Below are 15,886 nucleotides of genomic sequence, written 5' to 3' on the forward strand. Positions count from 1 at the left end.
ATAAAAACAAAATGCAACATGACGTACATGTGACTTAGATGTGCCTGAAGAGACAAAAACATCAGATCTGTGTTGAAAGACTCAAACCGATATTCCTCAAATTAATACATGAAACAAATTTATGAACAATATTTTTGTTATGTTTTCCACTTTTCACTGGTGCACCAAATTAATTTGTAATCCTGCTGCAGTGTTTTTCTCTGCAATGGTTTAATGGCACCTGACAACAAAAATAGTGCCACCAGCTGTTTACCTTGATGTGCATAGATACATACATACATTAATCTGCATTTTCTTTTGCAGCTTTCTGGAAATTTAAATTTAAATTAGCGCTACATTTAGATGGAAAGGGACAAATCCTTTAAAACTCCTTAGAGCTGGATAGTAATTATCTGTGGGTTCATCACTACAAATAGCCTCTTTCACAGCCATTTAATCCACTGAGAATTACTGGTTATAGCAGCTTTAAATATCACATTTTAACACCAAATGTTGCTTTGAAACATATTGTTGCTGTTTTTTTTCCCCTGACAGCACTGGTGTGAAAGAGCTGGTTAACCTGATCCATTCAGGATCCCCGTCAGCAAAACAGGCTCGACACAACCTTTACATTTCACTGCCATCACAAACAGGGTGTAACAAGGACGAGTTTTCAATGTCAACCCCCGGCAGTGCATGTAACAGAGCAGGCAAAGCTCAGATAGCGACCAACATGGTCTTTTATCAGCATGGCGCTCCACGGATAAATATAAACAGCCAGTTGGTTTACTCTGCATCGTCCACTGGAGCACAGGGTGTTAGATATGCGCAAATAGCTTCAGCAAATTCTCATTACTGATGGCTTTAAGAGGATGAATATTCTGCATTTCTCCATGTTCCGCTCTCTCTCCCCCTCTGAGGGTGTCAGGAAAGGGCATCTGTTTCATTTTCCTCTCAGCTGATGCCATGACTTTCAACTACGGCCTAAAAAAAGCTTTGACAGACAATTTCAATTTATTCATTACTTCACACAACTGTCAGTCAACATCAGAAAATGATTACAGTCCAAAAATCTAAATCACGCACATACATATTAAACACAACACATATTACCAACACAACAAAAGCATTGTAATAAATTCCTGAGGTATCAGCAAAATGTGATAAATGTAATGCCAAAGATTCTTCAGTGCAAATATTTATTTCCTGTTTCAAGTTAAATACTGGGATTTTTATTTTTTTGGAGCAACCAGACCCCATGCTGATGATTTTTGGCACATCAGAGACACGAACCACATTAAATATGCTTTGATACAGCAAAGAAAGTTCCTCTACAACACTGGAAAACATCTGAACCACATTCATCACGGCATTGGCCAAATAAATTATAAGGCACCATGCAGCTGCAAAGAACCAGGTTTACTGGTCGATATTTTTGGTTTTTGGTTAGTTGTTTCGACAACTACACTGTTGTGAAATTTGGTGCAGAAATCCATCAGTGCCCACTGCCCAGAGAATCAATCCTAATAACTCTGGTGACACCCTGACTTTTGCTGTAGTGCCACAGTCCTTTCAGTAAAACATCTCATCAATTGTCGCCTGGATTGCAATGCATTTTGGTTGCAAACATTCATGTCACCCACAGAACAAACTGTAAAAGGCTATCCTTGATGATCCCTTAACTTTACATGTTGCACAGATCATCAGATCAAAATATAAATTTGTACATTTCTATGACCAAATATCAGCAAAACTAATGTTGATAGCTGGGCTTTGTGTCTGGTGCTGATTAGCAAATGTTAGCATGCTAACACACTAAACTAAATGTGATCATGGTTAAAGTTCCTGTGAAATGTAGGGTTGAACCCAATACTCAGATTAAATGAGTATCGGGTACAGATAATGTACAAGTCGGTATCTGTAATCCTGATGAGGGGAAATCGTCATTTGGGTACACAGGTGTTCAATGTCTTACTCTTTTGATCAAAATTGACCTGATGCTCAACTCCGAGATTGTTGTATGTAAATAGTTTTAATAAATACAACAAATTCTGATCAACCTGTATCAATTTCAGGATTAAAATAATAACTCTAGATTAGGTCCCACCCACTTGCCATATAAACCCCGCCCATTACAGATACATACAGATAATGGTGAACTCGCTCATCAGTGGCGTAAGGTAGTTACAATGGGCACCAGTGCACGCTATTATGAGGGGCCCTATTACGCCCTAGTAACAAGTTATGAAGCGCACACACACACACACACACACACACACACACACAGAGTTTTAGGTGTATATATATTTTAGCAACAGTGCGTCTTACTGCCGCTTTCACATTACATCCACTTGCACTTGCAGATACTTGATATTAGACACATCAACATACATATTACACAGCAATCAGCATTACATATCTGTTTAAGACCAATCTTCAAAAGGAAATAGTAAATTATTAGTTTAACTTGATAGTTTTTTTTATCGGTAAATTATGTTTTTTTAAATAGTTTATGTAGAATAAGTTTATAATTTGTTATAGATTGACACTGCTTTACAAAACCAGAAAACCATGATGGAGATGGGTTTGCCTTATTTAGGGCATGTATGGAAAATAGCACCATTTTTGTTTTAATGTGAGTTCTTCTTACACGGGCGTATTTCCAGGTGGCAGTCGGGCCCCTCCACCTCATGGGCCCCAGTGCAACCACACTGCCTGCACTGTCTATATTTCCACCCCTGTCGCTCATCCCTAATGAAATGGAAATTAGAGTGTCTTTAGCTTCTGTACCATAACTTTACCCAGTGAAACAGAATATTTAGTTGTGTTAGAGTTAAAAGAGCAATTTAAATGAAATCCTTTGCTTTTGATTAGACTGTTTAAAAGCGGGCGGGCTTAGAGTTCAGCATGATACGGAGCCACAGTACAGCAGAGTCTGCAGCTGAGCAGACTGCTGGCTCCACACACACCTCTCTCAAAGTTCAGGAGGAGGAAGAGGGCGAGATGAATAAATTAAGACATCCACAAAAACAAAGGTTTGCCCACTCATATCCAAACACACCTCTCCGCCTATCTCTCTCCATGACGTGACGTGTGGGTTGATATGACCCTTGTAACTAGCTGGTTGCACAAAGTCTCATATGATTGGATGAACTTTTGTAAACGCAAAGTGCAGGATGAGTCATCAAACATCTGAACCCCTTTTACCTGGTTTTACAGAACTTTGAAATTACTCCTGCTAGTGTTAGCGTGTTAGCATTTACCTCTTCTCTGAATCTGTTTATTTGTTGTTCATTATGTTCACTAAAATTGGAGCACTCATTTGTACCAACTTTGTGAACACTTATGGGGCTTCAATTAAAAATAGATGTGATCAAAAACATATTAAAGAATATTTATGTGTTGCCATCATGCTCTCTTCTTCTCCCTCTCTCTCCCTCTGAGTCCTTGCTTGTCCCCTCTCTTTCCTTTTCTTCTTGACAGATGACTGAATCTTATTTACTTTTGTGACAGGAGTCATCTTGGCCTGTCAGGGCTCTGATATAAATCAGTTTGGTCTGGATTGGATTTTTCAACATCCTCCCCCTCTCAATAAAAAAAAAAATTAATAAAAATGCAGCTCTAAAAATCCTCTCTTCACTACTCAGAGGTCATAGAGCCAAACATTTTCCTCCTCCCTTTCCCTACTTGTCACTATCCTTCACAGTCTTCCTCCTCTGTCGTATAATCTCATCATATTTAAGAGTTCTGTCCAGTTTCTCCTGCTCTCTCCCCCATTTTAGCCTCTGCATCTTTTCTACTGACTCACCCCTTCCCCCATCCTCCAAATCTCTCTGTCTCAGCTGTGAGGTGATTCGTTCGGTTGGTTCAGAGAAGACAGTACAGTATGAGTGGTACAGTAGAGGGAGTGCCAGTCGTACTCCCGACAGCAATGCCACGCCATCTGCAGCCCTGGCACACGACGGCTCTCATTCGGCTCTGGCCACCCCTCCAATGGCATTACACCAACCAAACCTCCCCCCATCCCCCTTCTCACCCTCACATGGCATTTCTTTCCCTCCTCTTCCACCTCCATCCTCCTACAAGCACATTGCACAGTGCGCTCTCCAAAGCACCAGCCGAGTCCTTTTCATCTCCCCACCGCTTATACAGCCCTGCTCTCTCCTCATCTTAACCCCTCTATCTCACATTTCTTCTCCCCATCTCATTTCGTCCTCACTCTCATCTTCTGCCGTTATCTTGTGCACTCCACCACGTCCCCTGGTGACCGAGCTGGCAGGAGATGAAAGGGAGGAGTTTTCTGCTCTGTTCTGCTTTTGTAAGCAAGCCTCGACTGTTCGCTAGCAGTGGGTTGGAGTGGACTGGTGAAACCAGCCTGTCTGTGGTGTTACACATCACTGACATTATTCTAATGCGACCCCCATCTGAGGCAAGACTGGGCTTAGAGGCTGTTGATGTGGTGAGTTTTCAAGGCTGTTGGGGAAGTGCAGCGTTAGCACTACATGTCTTGATTGATGTCAAAGGTAGTGCTTTTTTCCAGCAAGGAACAGACGTTGATGCCACTAACGGACTAATTAAATCTTTAGTGTACAGCCTGTAATTGCATGTCACGGTTCAAAAGTTCATTGATGTTCCTGTAGCTCTGAGTACAGGACACATGATGGGAAACATATTTACAGCTGGTATTGACATGTGATCTGTATCTGGATACATTACAGGGATAGCGACAGCCAATCCATCAGTTTTTGCATTTACACCTGCTGTTAAAATGTGTTCTTGTTATCTTGATTGTGAAATTGTGATTGCATCTCAATATGCAAATGAGTTAGGTGTCAACTAATGTGGAGCGTCCCAGGTGTTAAAGCTGCTTTAATAGATATTCTTTTAATAACAGTGGATCAAATGACTAGTGTGTAGTGTAGTGGTAAAGGGGTTGTTAATAGTTCAAACCCTCATCACATGACTCTGCAGTTCCTTCCAGCTAATAGGAGCATTTTAGCGTTTTTCAGGTAATTTTTGTTGCTCCCATAGTATCGTTTTTAGCAAAAATTAGCTCTAAAAATCTCTGCACGCTTCCTGCTAAACACCAAATAGCAGTCAGATGTCGCTTTGAGCTCATTAACACCTGCTATTATCATGCATCTTGAGCAAGATGATCACAAGGAGGCAGCTCTATGTCTGTGTGTTCACACCTGACATAAGAATGTGTCTCCATGCATCTCATGTGACCACTTGTAATTGGATCTTTCTCACTCTACATGCAGCTAAACACATAAATCATCCCCATTTGCAAAGACCAAATTCACTGCTGGAGTTTTGCTGCTTTTACTGCTGCTTTTTTTAAAAGATTTTTTTTTTTTTGGCATTTTTACCTTCATTAGATAGGAGGGAGGGGATGACATGCAGCAAAGCGACAGGGTTGGAAACAAACCCCCAGCCGATGCGACAAGGACATGGCCTTTGCACATGGTACAAAAAGTAATAGGGCTAATTGTTAGCATCTCACATCTAACATTACCCAACGTTATTAATGACAGAGTTGCACCATTTCAGCACTAATGTGAGTTTGTTGGGATTATTTAACATTTGCTGTTCCTGTGTTAGCTTGTGCTAACCAAGTAGATGTTGAACTGACTGTTCTCCAGTAGGAGAGCAGCTCTAGAGATGGTCCTTTAGCTCTGCATCTGTGCAACTGCAGCAACAGAAAGTTTTCTTATTTGGTGAGGCGTCACATATGCAAGGGTGTCAGCTGAGTAGGCAGTCCTTTAATGTGGCCGAGGACACATTAGTGTACACACTGTTGAAAGAATGTGGCCACATTCAGCCCAGACCACCTCCGACTGTAGTCTGAGGCCCCCTTTACACCTGGCATCAATATGCGTTTTTTGCAATTGGATTACCACATACTTTTATACCTGGTCTTAATATGTCTCTGGTGTCCACATCCAGATCCATTTGCTATCTGCTCATGTTCAGTTCCCATGACGTCACATCCTCCTCTTCTTCTTCTGCAAACATTTCCAGCAGCAGACTACAACATCATATCCTGTGTGCCACAATAACAGTAAGATGTAGCATGCGTGAAGTCGCTTTATTGTATGGACACTTTTGTTGGACCAAATGGAGAGTAGACACTCACCGTGACTCCATCCTCGGCTATCATCCGTGTTATCTTTTTCTTGGCAGTCACTACCCGGTGAGGGTTATTGTTGTTGTCTTCTTTCTGTGTCCAGCTAGTGCACCCCGCTTACGCATTTTCGCCTACGGAGTTGTTGCATGTGGATTGGAGACGCATTTGTGCTCGATGTGGTCACAGTGCGTCCCTGACCACCTTCAGAGGTGGTTTGGCAGAATCCATCCTCAATGGGTTTCGAGTGTTTTTACACCTGTACTTTCATGGGGTCAAGAGTAATCCGATTGCAATCCGATCACAAAAAACGCATGTTAAAGCAAAGTGTAAAGGGGGTATGAGTGACCAGATCTTAAGACGCATTGAGAATCCATTCACCTGTACTTAGAACTGTCCAATTATGATCTGATCACCCAGGCACATTTGAATACCAGGTGTAAACAGGGACTTTGTGTTTGTGCTGCACTAATTGCAGCTTGTGACTATATTTCATTCATTCATCTTCTAACCGCTTCATCCTTGGAGGATCACAAGCTCAGTGCCTTCTAGTTCCATATTGGAGAGAAGGCAGACATATCTTCGGCTAATTCATTGATTCATTCATTTTCTGTAACAGTTTATTCTGTTAGGGGTCCCGGGGGGGCTGGAGCCTATCCCAGCTACATCGGGCGAGAGGCAGGGTACACCCTGGACAGGTCGCCAGACTATCGCAGGGCTGACACATAGAGACAGACAACCATTCACGCTCACATTCACACCTACGGACAATTTAGAGTCACCAATTAACCTAGTCCCCAATCTGCATGTCTTTGGACTGTGGGAGAAAGCCGGAGTGCCCGGAGAGAACCCACGCTGACACGGGGAGAACATGCAAACTCCACACAGAAGGGCTCCCACGCCCGGGATCGAACCGGCAACCCTCTTGCTGTGAGGCGAGAGTGCTAACCACCACACCACCGTGCCGCCCTGTGACTATATTTAATATATTTTATTTCCATGTGAACAGGAAATTATAACTGAAAGTGGAGTTTATTGTAGATAAGGTGGCATGAGATGCATGTCATAAACTACAACAGCACAGTGGGAAAAAAGATTTATTTACTGGCTCTTCATAATCTGTCTTAAATAAATGCCTTAAATTATCCGACCCATAGCTCCCTCTGCACATAAATACAAAAACCATTATTAAATGCACATTTGTTTCACTGCAGAAAGTAATTGTTTTTGTTTTCTTACAATCGTTTAAGATTTTTAAAAAAATGTGACGAGTGGGTGGAAGTTGCTGGTTCATCATCATGACAAGCGGAGCCACTGTGAGCTGCAGCAGTTGTATAAAAAGGTGGCTGGTGTTACGAAACAAACAATTTCCCTCATCCCCTCCTGCTGGGTCTCCGTTAGAGCCGTAACTTATGAGTCATTCACAGATTGAGCTGGTCAGGAGGAACAAAGGGAGATTTCAGGCAGAGATCAGAGCGAGCAGGAGTTAATGAAAAGTCAAGAGTGATCACTCTCACAACAGGATCACATCATCCTGCTCCCTGTTTTAGTCTCTCTACACTTCCTTATGTACATTTAAAGCAATTAAAACTCAGTATGGCTCCTAACCTGGTTGATACAAGTCTGTCTGTGTGGTGTTTATATAAAGAGACTAGCTGCTGTGGAAAGTGCGTCTTCATGATCAATATCAGGAAAAAGAGCAAACGAACTGCAGTCACATCTCTTATTTCTGTTTGTGCCTCTCAGTGTGTTTGTGGTGGGTGGATGGATGGCTGAGGCGGACTGACAGGCAGTCTGCCTCTGGCCAACATGTTGCACCACTGTGAACTGCGACAGACGCAGACGTTGGTGGTGGTGTAACCCATTTAGATACAGCCCTACAGGGACACACAGACTCAGGGTGTTTCCTTAACAAGGCCAGCAAATAGGACATTCATCATCCATCGTCTTTCTGTTTGACAGAATCAGGTAACATTACTCGTCATTACTGAGAATTATTTCTCTGTTTTTCTCCTCTTTAACCACATTCACTCCCCTATATAATGGTAAAAACTCATAATTCTCTGTTGCTGGCATCTTTCCTAAAAAAAAATCCTGAATCATTTCCTTTTTTCTCTGCTCCTCTCATATCCTCCTTTTTATATATTTTCCTCCCATTACATCCTCTCATCTTGTATCTATCCATAAGCTGAGCTGGTGGAGGAGTCACACAGCGTTCACTAACAACTCCTCACTCATCAACATTTTAAAAAGTTGCTGTGACTGACACAAGGCACCAGTGGTGACAGAAGTGAAAAAAACTACACTGTGAAAATGCTCCATCACAGGTAAAATTCTTGTACTGAAGTTCCCCAGGCAAAATGTTCTTCAGAAAAAGTGAATCAAAAGTAGAGCTTCAACTAATGTAAAAAAAAATGTATTCTTAAGCATGAAAATACTGAACTACGCCATCACAGGTTCCTTTAGCCAAAGGTGATGTCTTAAAATTGCTTGTTTTGGCTGCAACAGCCCAAAACCTTGAAGGTAAACTTCAGTATTTTTGAGCCTGGCCTCTATTGTCCCATGTTTTTGTGTCTAAGTGACTAATGGAGATAATAATCTTTAAAATTGGTCCAGTATTGAGAGGGACTGCAGCAGCAGCAGTGAAACAGGCTGCAATTTAATCTCTTTTTATGTTGTGCACCATCAATTTAGGTCCACTAAAAGTGCTTGTTTTTGCTACTGATGGGCTCAGATTGTTATTTTATGTGTATGGCAACATTATAGAAAAGACCCTACAGAGAAATAAATGTTTTTCTTTACCTTTTGCTGTTTCTGTCAGTTTGTTAGTCTGTGTAACTAAGTCTCATTCAAGAAGTCCTGTGTAGAAATCTTGGTGACTTATCCACATTGTTGAAATCAGCTAAATATTTAGTCATGACATTGAGAAGCTTTTCGTTAAGACCAAGCTACACTTCCTGTACTCCAACACAACAAGTTCTTCCTAGCACTTCTCTCTCCAACTCTCACCAAAATTTCCACCATTGTTTTCCCTGCAACAAGTCACTTCTCACAAAATTTTTAAGCCTGAGCAAGACTTGGTCACCATTATAAACAGACCAGCGAAGGGTAAGGAAAAATATTTCATTTCTCTGTAAGGTCTTGCCCACAATGTTGTCAGAAATTTCTAATAACAATTTGAGCCTGTCAGCTGCAAAAACGACGGTTCACAATTGCCTGTAGGGATTACATTGCAGCATATTTCGCTGCTGTTGCTGCAGCAGTCCCTCTCAAAACTGAGCCAATTTCAAAAATTGTTGTCTCAACTGGACACTTAGACACAAAAACACAGGAAAATAGGGTCCAGATTCAAAAATACTCAACCCCTTTAACATATTCAGTTTACTATCACAATACACAAGGAAAAGCAGCAAATCCCTCACAACTGAGACACTAAGACCAGAGATTATTTGTCATTATTGATTTAATAATTACTTTCAATCAGCTGGCAGATTAATAGACACATTTTTCCAGTTCTAAGCAAAAGTAAAAGTACTTAATTTTAGAAAAATGGGCACTGTTAGTGTTATAATTATTCATATTATTACTGGATAATTATAATTTACTCTTGTAGTTGCATCACATTTCATGAGCTCATCCTGTTAGGGTCGTGAAATTTGTAAAGAAACAATTTCTATGGCTGTGAAATAAATGTACATATATATATATATATATATATATATATATATGCCAATGTTCTCTGAAATGTAGTAGAGAACATGTATGATGCACAAAATGGAAATATTCAAGTAAAGTACAGGAACTTTAAAACTGACTATCAAAGAAAGTTTGCCCTTACCACAACAAAGTCAAGAAAGCACACACACGCGCACACCAATACACTCCCCTTAAACAAAATCAGCAATGTCAGCAATGGGCACGGCAAGAACGGCAGGACGAGCAGCGCTGAAAGCAACTCCCTCCTATTCTTACTACACACACACACACACACACACACACACACACACACACCACCACCACCGCATCCCCTCAGCCAGCTGCTGTTCCTCAGGCCAGTGAATGCTGAGACAAACAAACAAACAAACACACATACACTTGTATACGTGCACTCCCACTCACACACTGACAGGCAGTCCCTCTCACATGTGTGACTGGTGCTGCTGCTTATTTGTTTGTTGCCCTCCTATCATGCGTCAGAACCACAGACAGTTGTCCAATCACATGGCAGCTCCTCACTCATAACCACAGCGACCGCCGCCTGCCCGGCAGAACTCTGGGTAACCAGGTGGAGCCGCACAACAAACACCAGCAGCTGAATAGCTATGCAACCAATGAGTCACTGCTTGATTTCTGTCAGTGAGTTTTAAATTTGTTTTCAAGCTGGTCTTAAAAAAGAAATTGAGACAGCAAATTGACCGCCATTTTGTTTTACTTATCACAGATTAAAGCAAAAAATTGCCTGATAGCAACCTTGAATATAAAATTCCCATAATACATAGTACAATTGTGCAAATATATCAGAGCTGGTGGAAGCTTATCATATTATCTCAAGTAAATATATAAAAAAACATGTTCATCCCAGTGAGTCAAACATTTTTAGGTTTGTTAGAAGAGCATTTATTTCAAAGGATATGTGAATCTAAACAAGTAAGAATAAGTATTTTATTCCTCAAGTTGTGACAGATACAGATTTTTATTATTATTTGTCATAATTCATCCTGATGAGAGCTGTGAACCAACTCAATATGAGCGTTACAGAAAGATGACGATGACACTGATGAGACGATATTAAATTCAGCCAAATGTGGACTATTCAATTCCAATTTTAGATGGATTATTAAAAGGCAAGGCTGTGATGGTTTATGTTTCTTTTATTGTCAAATCCCTGTGAATTCTGCACAAATTTGTAATTTTGTCCGATCACTGCAACTGCACCGCGAATTTGACGATTTAAAACAAGTAAAATCTTATATTACAGAGTTGCATGCAGCGTATTGATTCCCTCAGCTCCTATTCACTCTGTTTAGAACCAGACTCACTCACACAGTGACAGGGCTAAATGTTTATCACCACACGACTAACATTAACATCCAATGGCTAATGCTACCCATTGGTTTTTGATGGGTTTAATGACAGAGTTGAGCCATTTCAGTGTTGGTGTGAGATTGTTGGGACTGTTTAATGGCTTTGTATTGGATGTTAGCCGCTGCCGCTGTGTAAGCTCATGCTAACTGGGCAGAAAGAGCTGGAGGAGAGCGTCTCATGGAGGTCGAAATGGCTCCAAATCTGAGAGCCATTTCACTTGCAGCTGTAATTTCATTGCAATAACAAATGCCTAAAAACCCTGCAACATGCATTGCAATTTTTTTTTAGAAAAGATGCCATGAAATCAGGCATTTTAGGCCACAACAATCTCAAAAAAAGCCTGGATAATCCTGGAGCAACTGACTAAGAAGCAACAATTAACTGATCCTATTGACAAGTTCTGCCTGTGTAGCTCTTCATCCTCTTTATCCTCTGCATCATAGATCTCCATTGTTGTACAACCACTATTAAAACACATCGCTGAGCCACGTGGTTACATTAGGTTACACCATCCTGCTGCTGGACACATGCACACGAGCTCCAAATGTGTATTAATCCACAACTTAAAATAGTCCCCAGTAAATGCTCTATTCTTTCTTGTTTTGTTTGTTAAAAACCACAGTGCACAGCTGTTTTGGGAAACTACTGAGCCTACTCTAAAAATGAAACCACATGTTTGTGAGCAGTTTTCTTTAAAGATTTCCATCCTCAGGAGAAACCAATGGGCTGCGGTGCGAGACAGATGGGGGAGGGAAGTTGGAAAGTACCGGGAGGCAGACTAACATGTTGGTTTGGGTCTTTTCATGGGATTTGTGGCATTTTTTAAACAAAGATAGCTACAAGGGGAAACCATAACGTGACAGAAAGCGAGTGGAGTTTATGGGGGTTTAAGGATGATGATGTGGCGTAATGTGGAGCAGACATCTTGAGTCATTAAAATGGCGATGCACATCAGCAGAGATATGAATGTAAATATTCTATAAAGCACCATGTAAACATGTTAATCACAGTAAAGTACATGCATTACTGCAGCCAGTGTAAACACAGTCATTGGTGGTAAAGCAAGAGGTTCCTTTGTGCGTGTCTGTGAGTGCGCATGTGCACACACTCCTGTTTGTAGCAGCAGCGAGGGGCGGGTATGAGATTAATACAACAACAGGGAAAAGGCCCCTGCGATGGTTGCCATGGTAAATATAGCCCCCTGTCGCGTGCTGGCAGTCCCTTCCTCCCCCTCTTCTCCCCTCTCTGTTCCTCTGCTCTCTACTACTCCTCTCTTATAACTGACTTTCTTGTAATTTCACCATATCTCCTGCTTCTTACTTCATGTTTCTCCCCCCCAATTCTCCTTTTCCCTTCCTTTTGTCACCCTGCCCCCGTCTCTTCTTCCCTCCCCCATCCTTCCCTTCACGCCACAGTGGCCTCCCCACAGGCTCCAGACAGGGCCCCGAACGCTGCGCAGAACAGGGCGACCTTCAGGCTGACAGGGCCACACCTGGACACAAGCAAGGAGACACAACATCACCGCTGCCCCCACCATGACCCAAAATCACAACTGTGTCATAGGACTTCACTGATGTCTTATAGGTTATGTGATATAACACCATCATTGTCTCACTCCTGGATGTCAACATTCATTATGATCACCTGTTCACTCTGCATACTGAGCACACGCTGTCGTCATAATTACAGTTTTACCTCTAAGCTACAGGCAGCTATATGTTCGTAATTACAGTTTTTGTTATGTCACTGCAGTGTATTTCTTGATACAGTAAATCCTGATGAACTGTTTCGTTGCTTAAACTGAAACTACAAAACAATTTTAAGGCATATTTCACCCTGAATACTCTCTGAAACTGAAAATCTAGCTTGATGGTGATGAACAGTAACTGATAGAGTAACTTACTCATCTTTTAGTGACTATATATGATGATATATTGAGCATAGTTTCCACCATGTGAACACATACTGTATTTATGATACATATTCAAAACTTATTGTTCACTCACTGGCCTTTTCCAGAGCTTTTTGCTGTACAGAAGGATATTAAATATGATCAAAAGCTCTGGAAAAAGCTAAGAACCTTGAGTTTATAATATTTCATCTGAGGTAATATTTGGTTTGGTCGAACTTAATCTGTCTGTCATTGTCACATGTTCTATAGGATTTATTTTTATTGATGGTTCTGCAAGATTACGCAACCCAAAACTACAACTAACATGAATATTATACAAAATGTTGAATACGTCAGGTAAATTATGTTTGATTCTGCCTGCAAAAATGTATAATTTTGGTATATTTCACAAATATATAAATTTACAATAGAGCTGAAACGATTAGTTGATTAACTGATGAGTCGATGGCAGAAAATTAATCATGAACTACTCTGATAATCCATCATGTTTTAATCAAAAATGCCCAGCATTGTTCCAGATTCTCCTGTGTGAGAAATCGCAGATGTTCCTCTGTTTTATATTGTTTGAAACTGAACATCTTTGTTCCCGGTTGTTGGTACAAGACATGAAAAGACGTCATCTTTTTAGCATCCCCCAGCTGAACGATGGTCTCCAAAGCTTTACTAATAATATTGTAGCTCCAAAAACACGCTTTGAACACATCACAAGAGCTAAAAATTAAACTAAATATTTTCATTTTTAACTTAAAAGGGACTTCTGATAGGGTGCTACAGTTAGGCATATTTAACTTTAAATTTTATGATTAGTCACATTTTAAAAAGCTCAAGTCATATAAAACATCACAGAAACAGTCAGGGAAATCTACTGCAATGTCTTTGATAATGCACTTTGATAATGCAGTTTTTCTTTAGACTACATAACACCAATCATGCTAATTGTTTGTTAACATGCCTGCAATTACACACATTGAGCCAACATAACATCCCGGCTTGCTTACACACACAAGCAAAACTACAAAAATACATTAAATTTGTCTCAGCATCAGCACATTTGACATTTTTTAGTATCGTCTGACATAAGCCTGACGATTAATTGAGAAAATATTCAATAACAAAATAAGTTGTCAGTTAAATAGGCCTATTTTTGGAGTCACAACCTACAGCAACTGAGTGTAATGACCGGTGCAAATACTACAGTGATAGAGCAGTAATGAGTAAATCTTTTCTGTGCTCCAGGAGCTCAGTTAACCCTGTGGTGAAGTCACTGCAAAGTGGTGCCATTAGACACAGCCTTACATCACCCGTTGGCTGGCTGTGGGTCTTCTCACCTCAGACCCCCCCTGTGAAATGTTGATGCTACAACACAGCAGTGTGCTGTGTCATACATGCACAATGCAAACATGCATACATCTCCTAACATGACGCTTTTGGCCCTGTGGTTTTTATTTATTTATTGTCTTATTGTTTTACAAGACAAAGATCACTGATTGGTGAGCTACATCTACATTACTGAAGAAAAGGCTGAAAAGGAATATGCTGAAAAGACACAAAACAGTGGCAATGGTGTGTAAGAGCCTGACATAGGGATGGTAATGACATGATGTGTTCATTTAATTGTGACACTAGGTTAACTAAAGCACGTATCTCAACAGACAGTGTGCACACATCCATCCAGATTCTCCATTAAATCAGAACCAAGACACAAAATGATCTATTCCTGTATTTCCACTGTTATTCCCCCGCCTCTGCACAAACCCAGCACCTGCAGAAATAACCACAGCCTACGAGCTTGTGTGGACCCGATGAACCGGAACGAACAATGGTGTCAGCAGTACTTGCAGAGGGTCTGGGGTTTTTTGCACCGGCATGTCTCACCTGTCAGGCTGTCGTAGCACTCGATCTCGGTGCTCTCCACGGCTCTCCGCTGCTCCTCGGTCAGCTTGGCGGCGGCTTGGTTCAGCAGGTTGACCTCGGAGCCCGTCGTCCCGTCGACAACATGCACCCCTTTGAGTTGCAGCAGCGCCCGGTGGTACTTGCCGATCGCCTCCCGAAATTTCTTCTCCTTGTAGCAGCGGTGCCCCTCCGCCTTGAAGTCGATGGCTTTCTGGATCTTCGCCTCCATCTCCATTTCAGCGGAGCCGGCTCGGTACCCGCCGCCTCCTCCTCCGTCTCCTCCGGCGGCCGCTGCCAGGCTCCGGCCGCCGGTTTCCGGGTAGCTTTTGAGGCTCTTTATCGGGTGTTGCTTGGCTTCCATGTCTCTCAGTGAGAGCGGCGGCAGCGGGCCATGGTGCTCGGACACGAAGGTGTGTTTCGCTGGAGAGGACCGGAGCAGCGTGCTGTGCATAAAGGATGCGGGATGGAGCGGCAGAGACGGCGGGGCAGGCGGCGGCACCGGAGACACGACGAGCCTCGACACACAGCCTCAGAAAACTGCTTCACAAACGTCTCCGGCTTGTGCTTGAAGAATAAAACAAATTTAAAGGACGTTTGCGGCTATAAAGACACGAATAAGGCTAGAACAGCTGGCACAAACATCCTGAAATCTCCCAACCCGTCGACAAAACACCCCTGATTCTGATTCCTCGCGCTGGTCCTCTCGCGGAAGGATGCTCGAGTGGATTTCTATGGTAGCAGCCTCCGAGGCACGCGCAGCTTCAGCACCACAAACAGCGCACACACTACAGCTTCTACCGCACGGCATTGTGGGAGAAAAAAAAAAGAGAAGTCGTGAGGCGTTGCTGCAGTCCAGATTTTTACACGGCACAAAAACCGAGGAAACGTGC

The 15,886-nt window shown here is 41.9% G+C and overlaps 1 protein-coding gene across 1 annotated transcript in view; it reads right to left on the reverse strand.

The window, feature by feature from the left end:
• ttc9b (tetratricopeptide repeat domain 9B) overlaps window positions 1-15,788 on the reverse strand; it is a 37,254-nt gene extending 21,466 nt beyond the window's left edge. Inside the window, exon 1 of the mRNA XM_049577501.1 lies at window positions 14,979-15,788. Within this exon, the coding sequence (XP_049433458.1) occupies window positions 14,979-15,447 (469 nt within the window). The 5' untranslated portion in view covers window positions 15,448-15,788. The remainder of the gene's footprint in view (window positions 1-14,978) is intronic.
• Between the last annotated feature and the right edge of the window lie 98 nt (window positions 15,789-15,886).

This window comes from Epinephelus fuscoguttatus, linkage group LG5 (genome assembly GCF_011397635.1).
Source record: "Epinephelus fuscoguttatus linkage group LG5, E.fuscoguttatus.final_Chr_v1".
Classification (NCBI taxonomy): Eukaryota; Metazoa; Chordata; class Actinopteri; order Perciformes; family Serranidae; genus Epinephelus; species Epinephelus fuscoguttatus.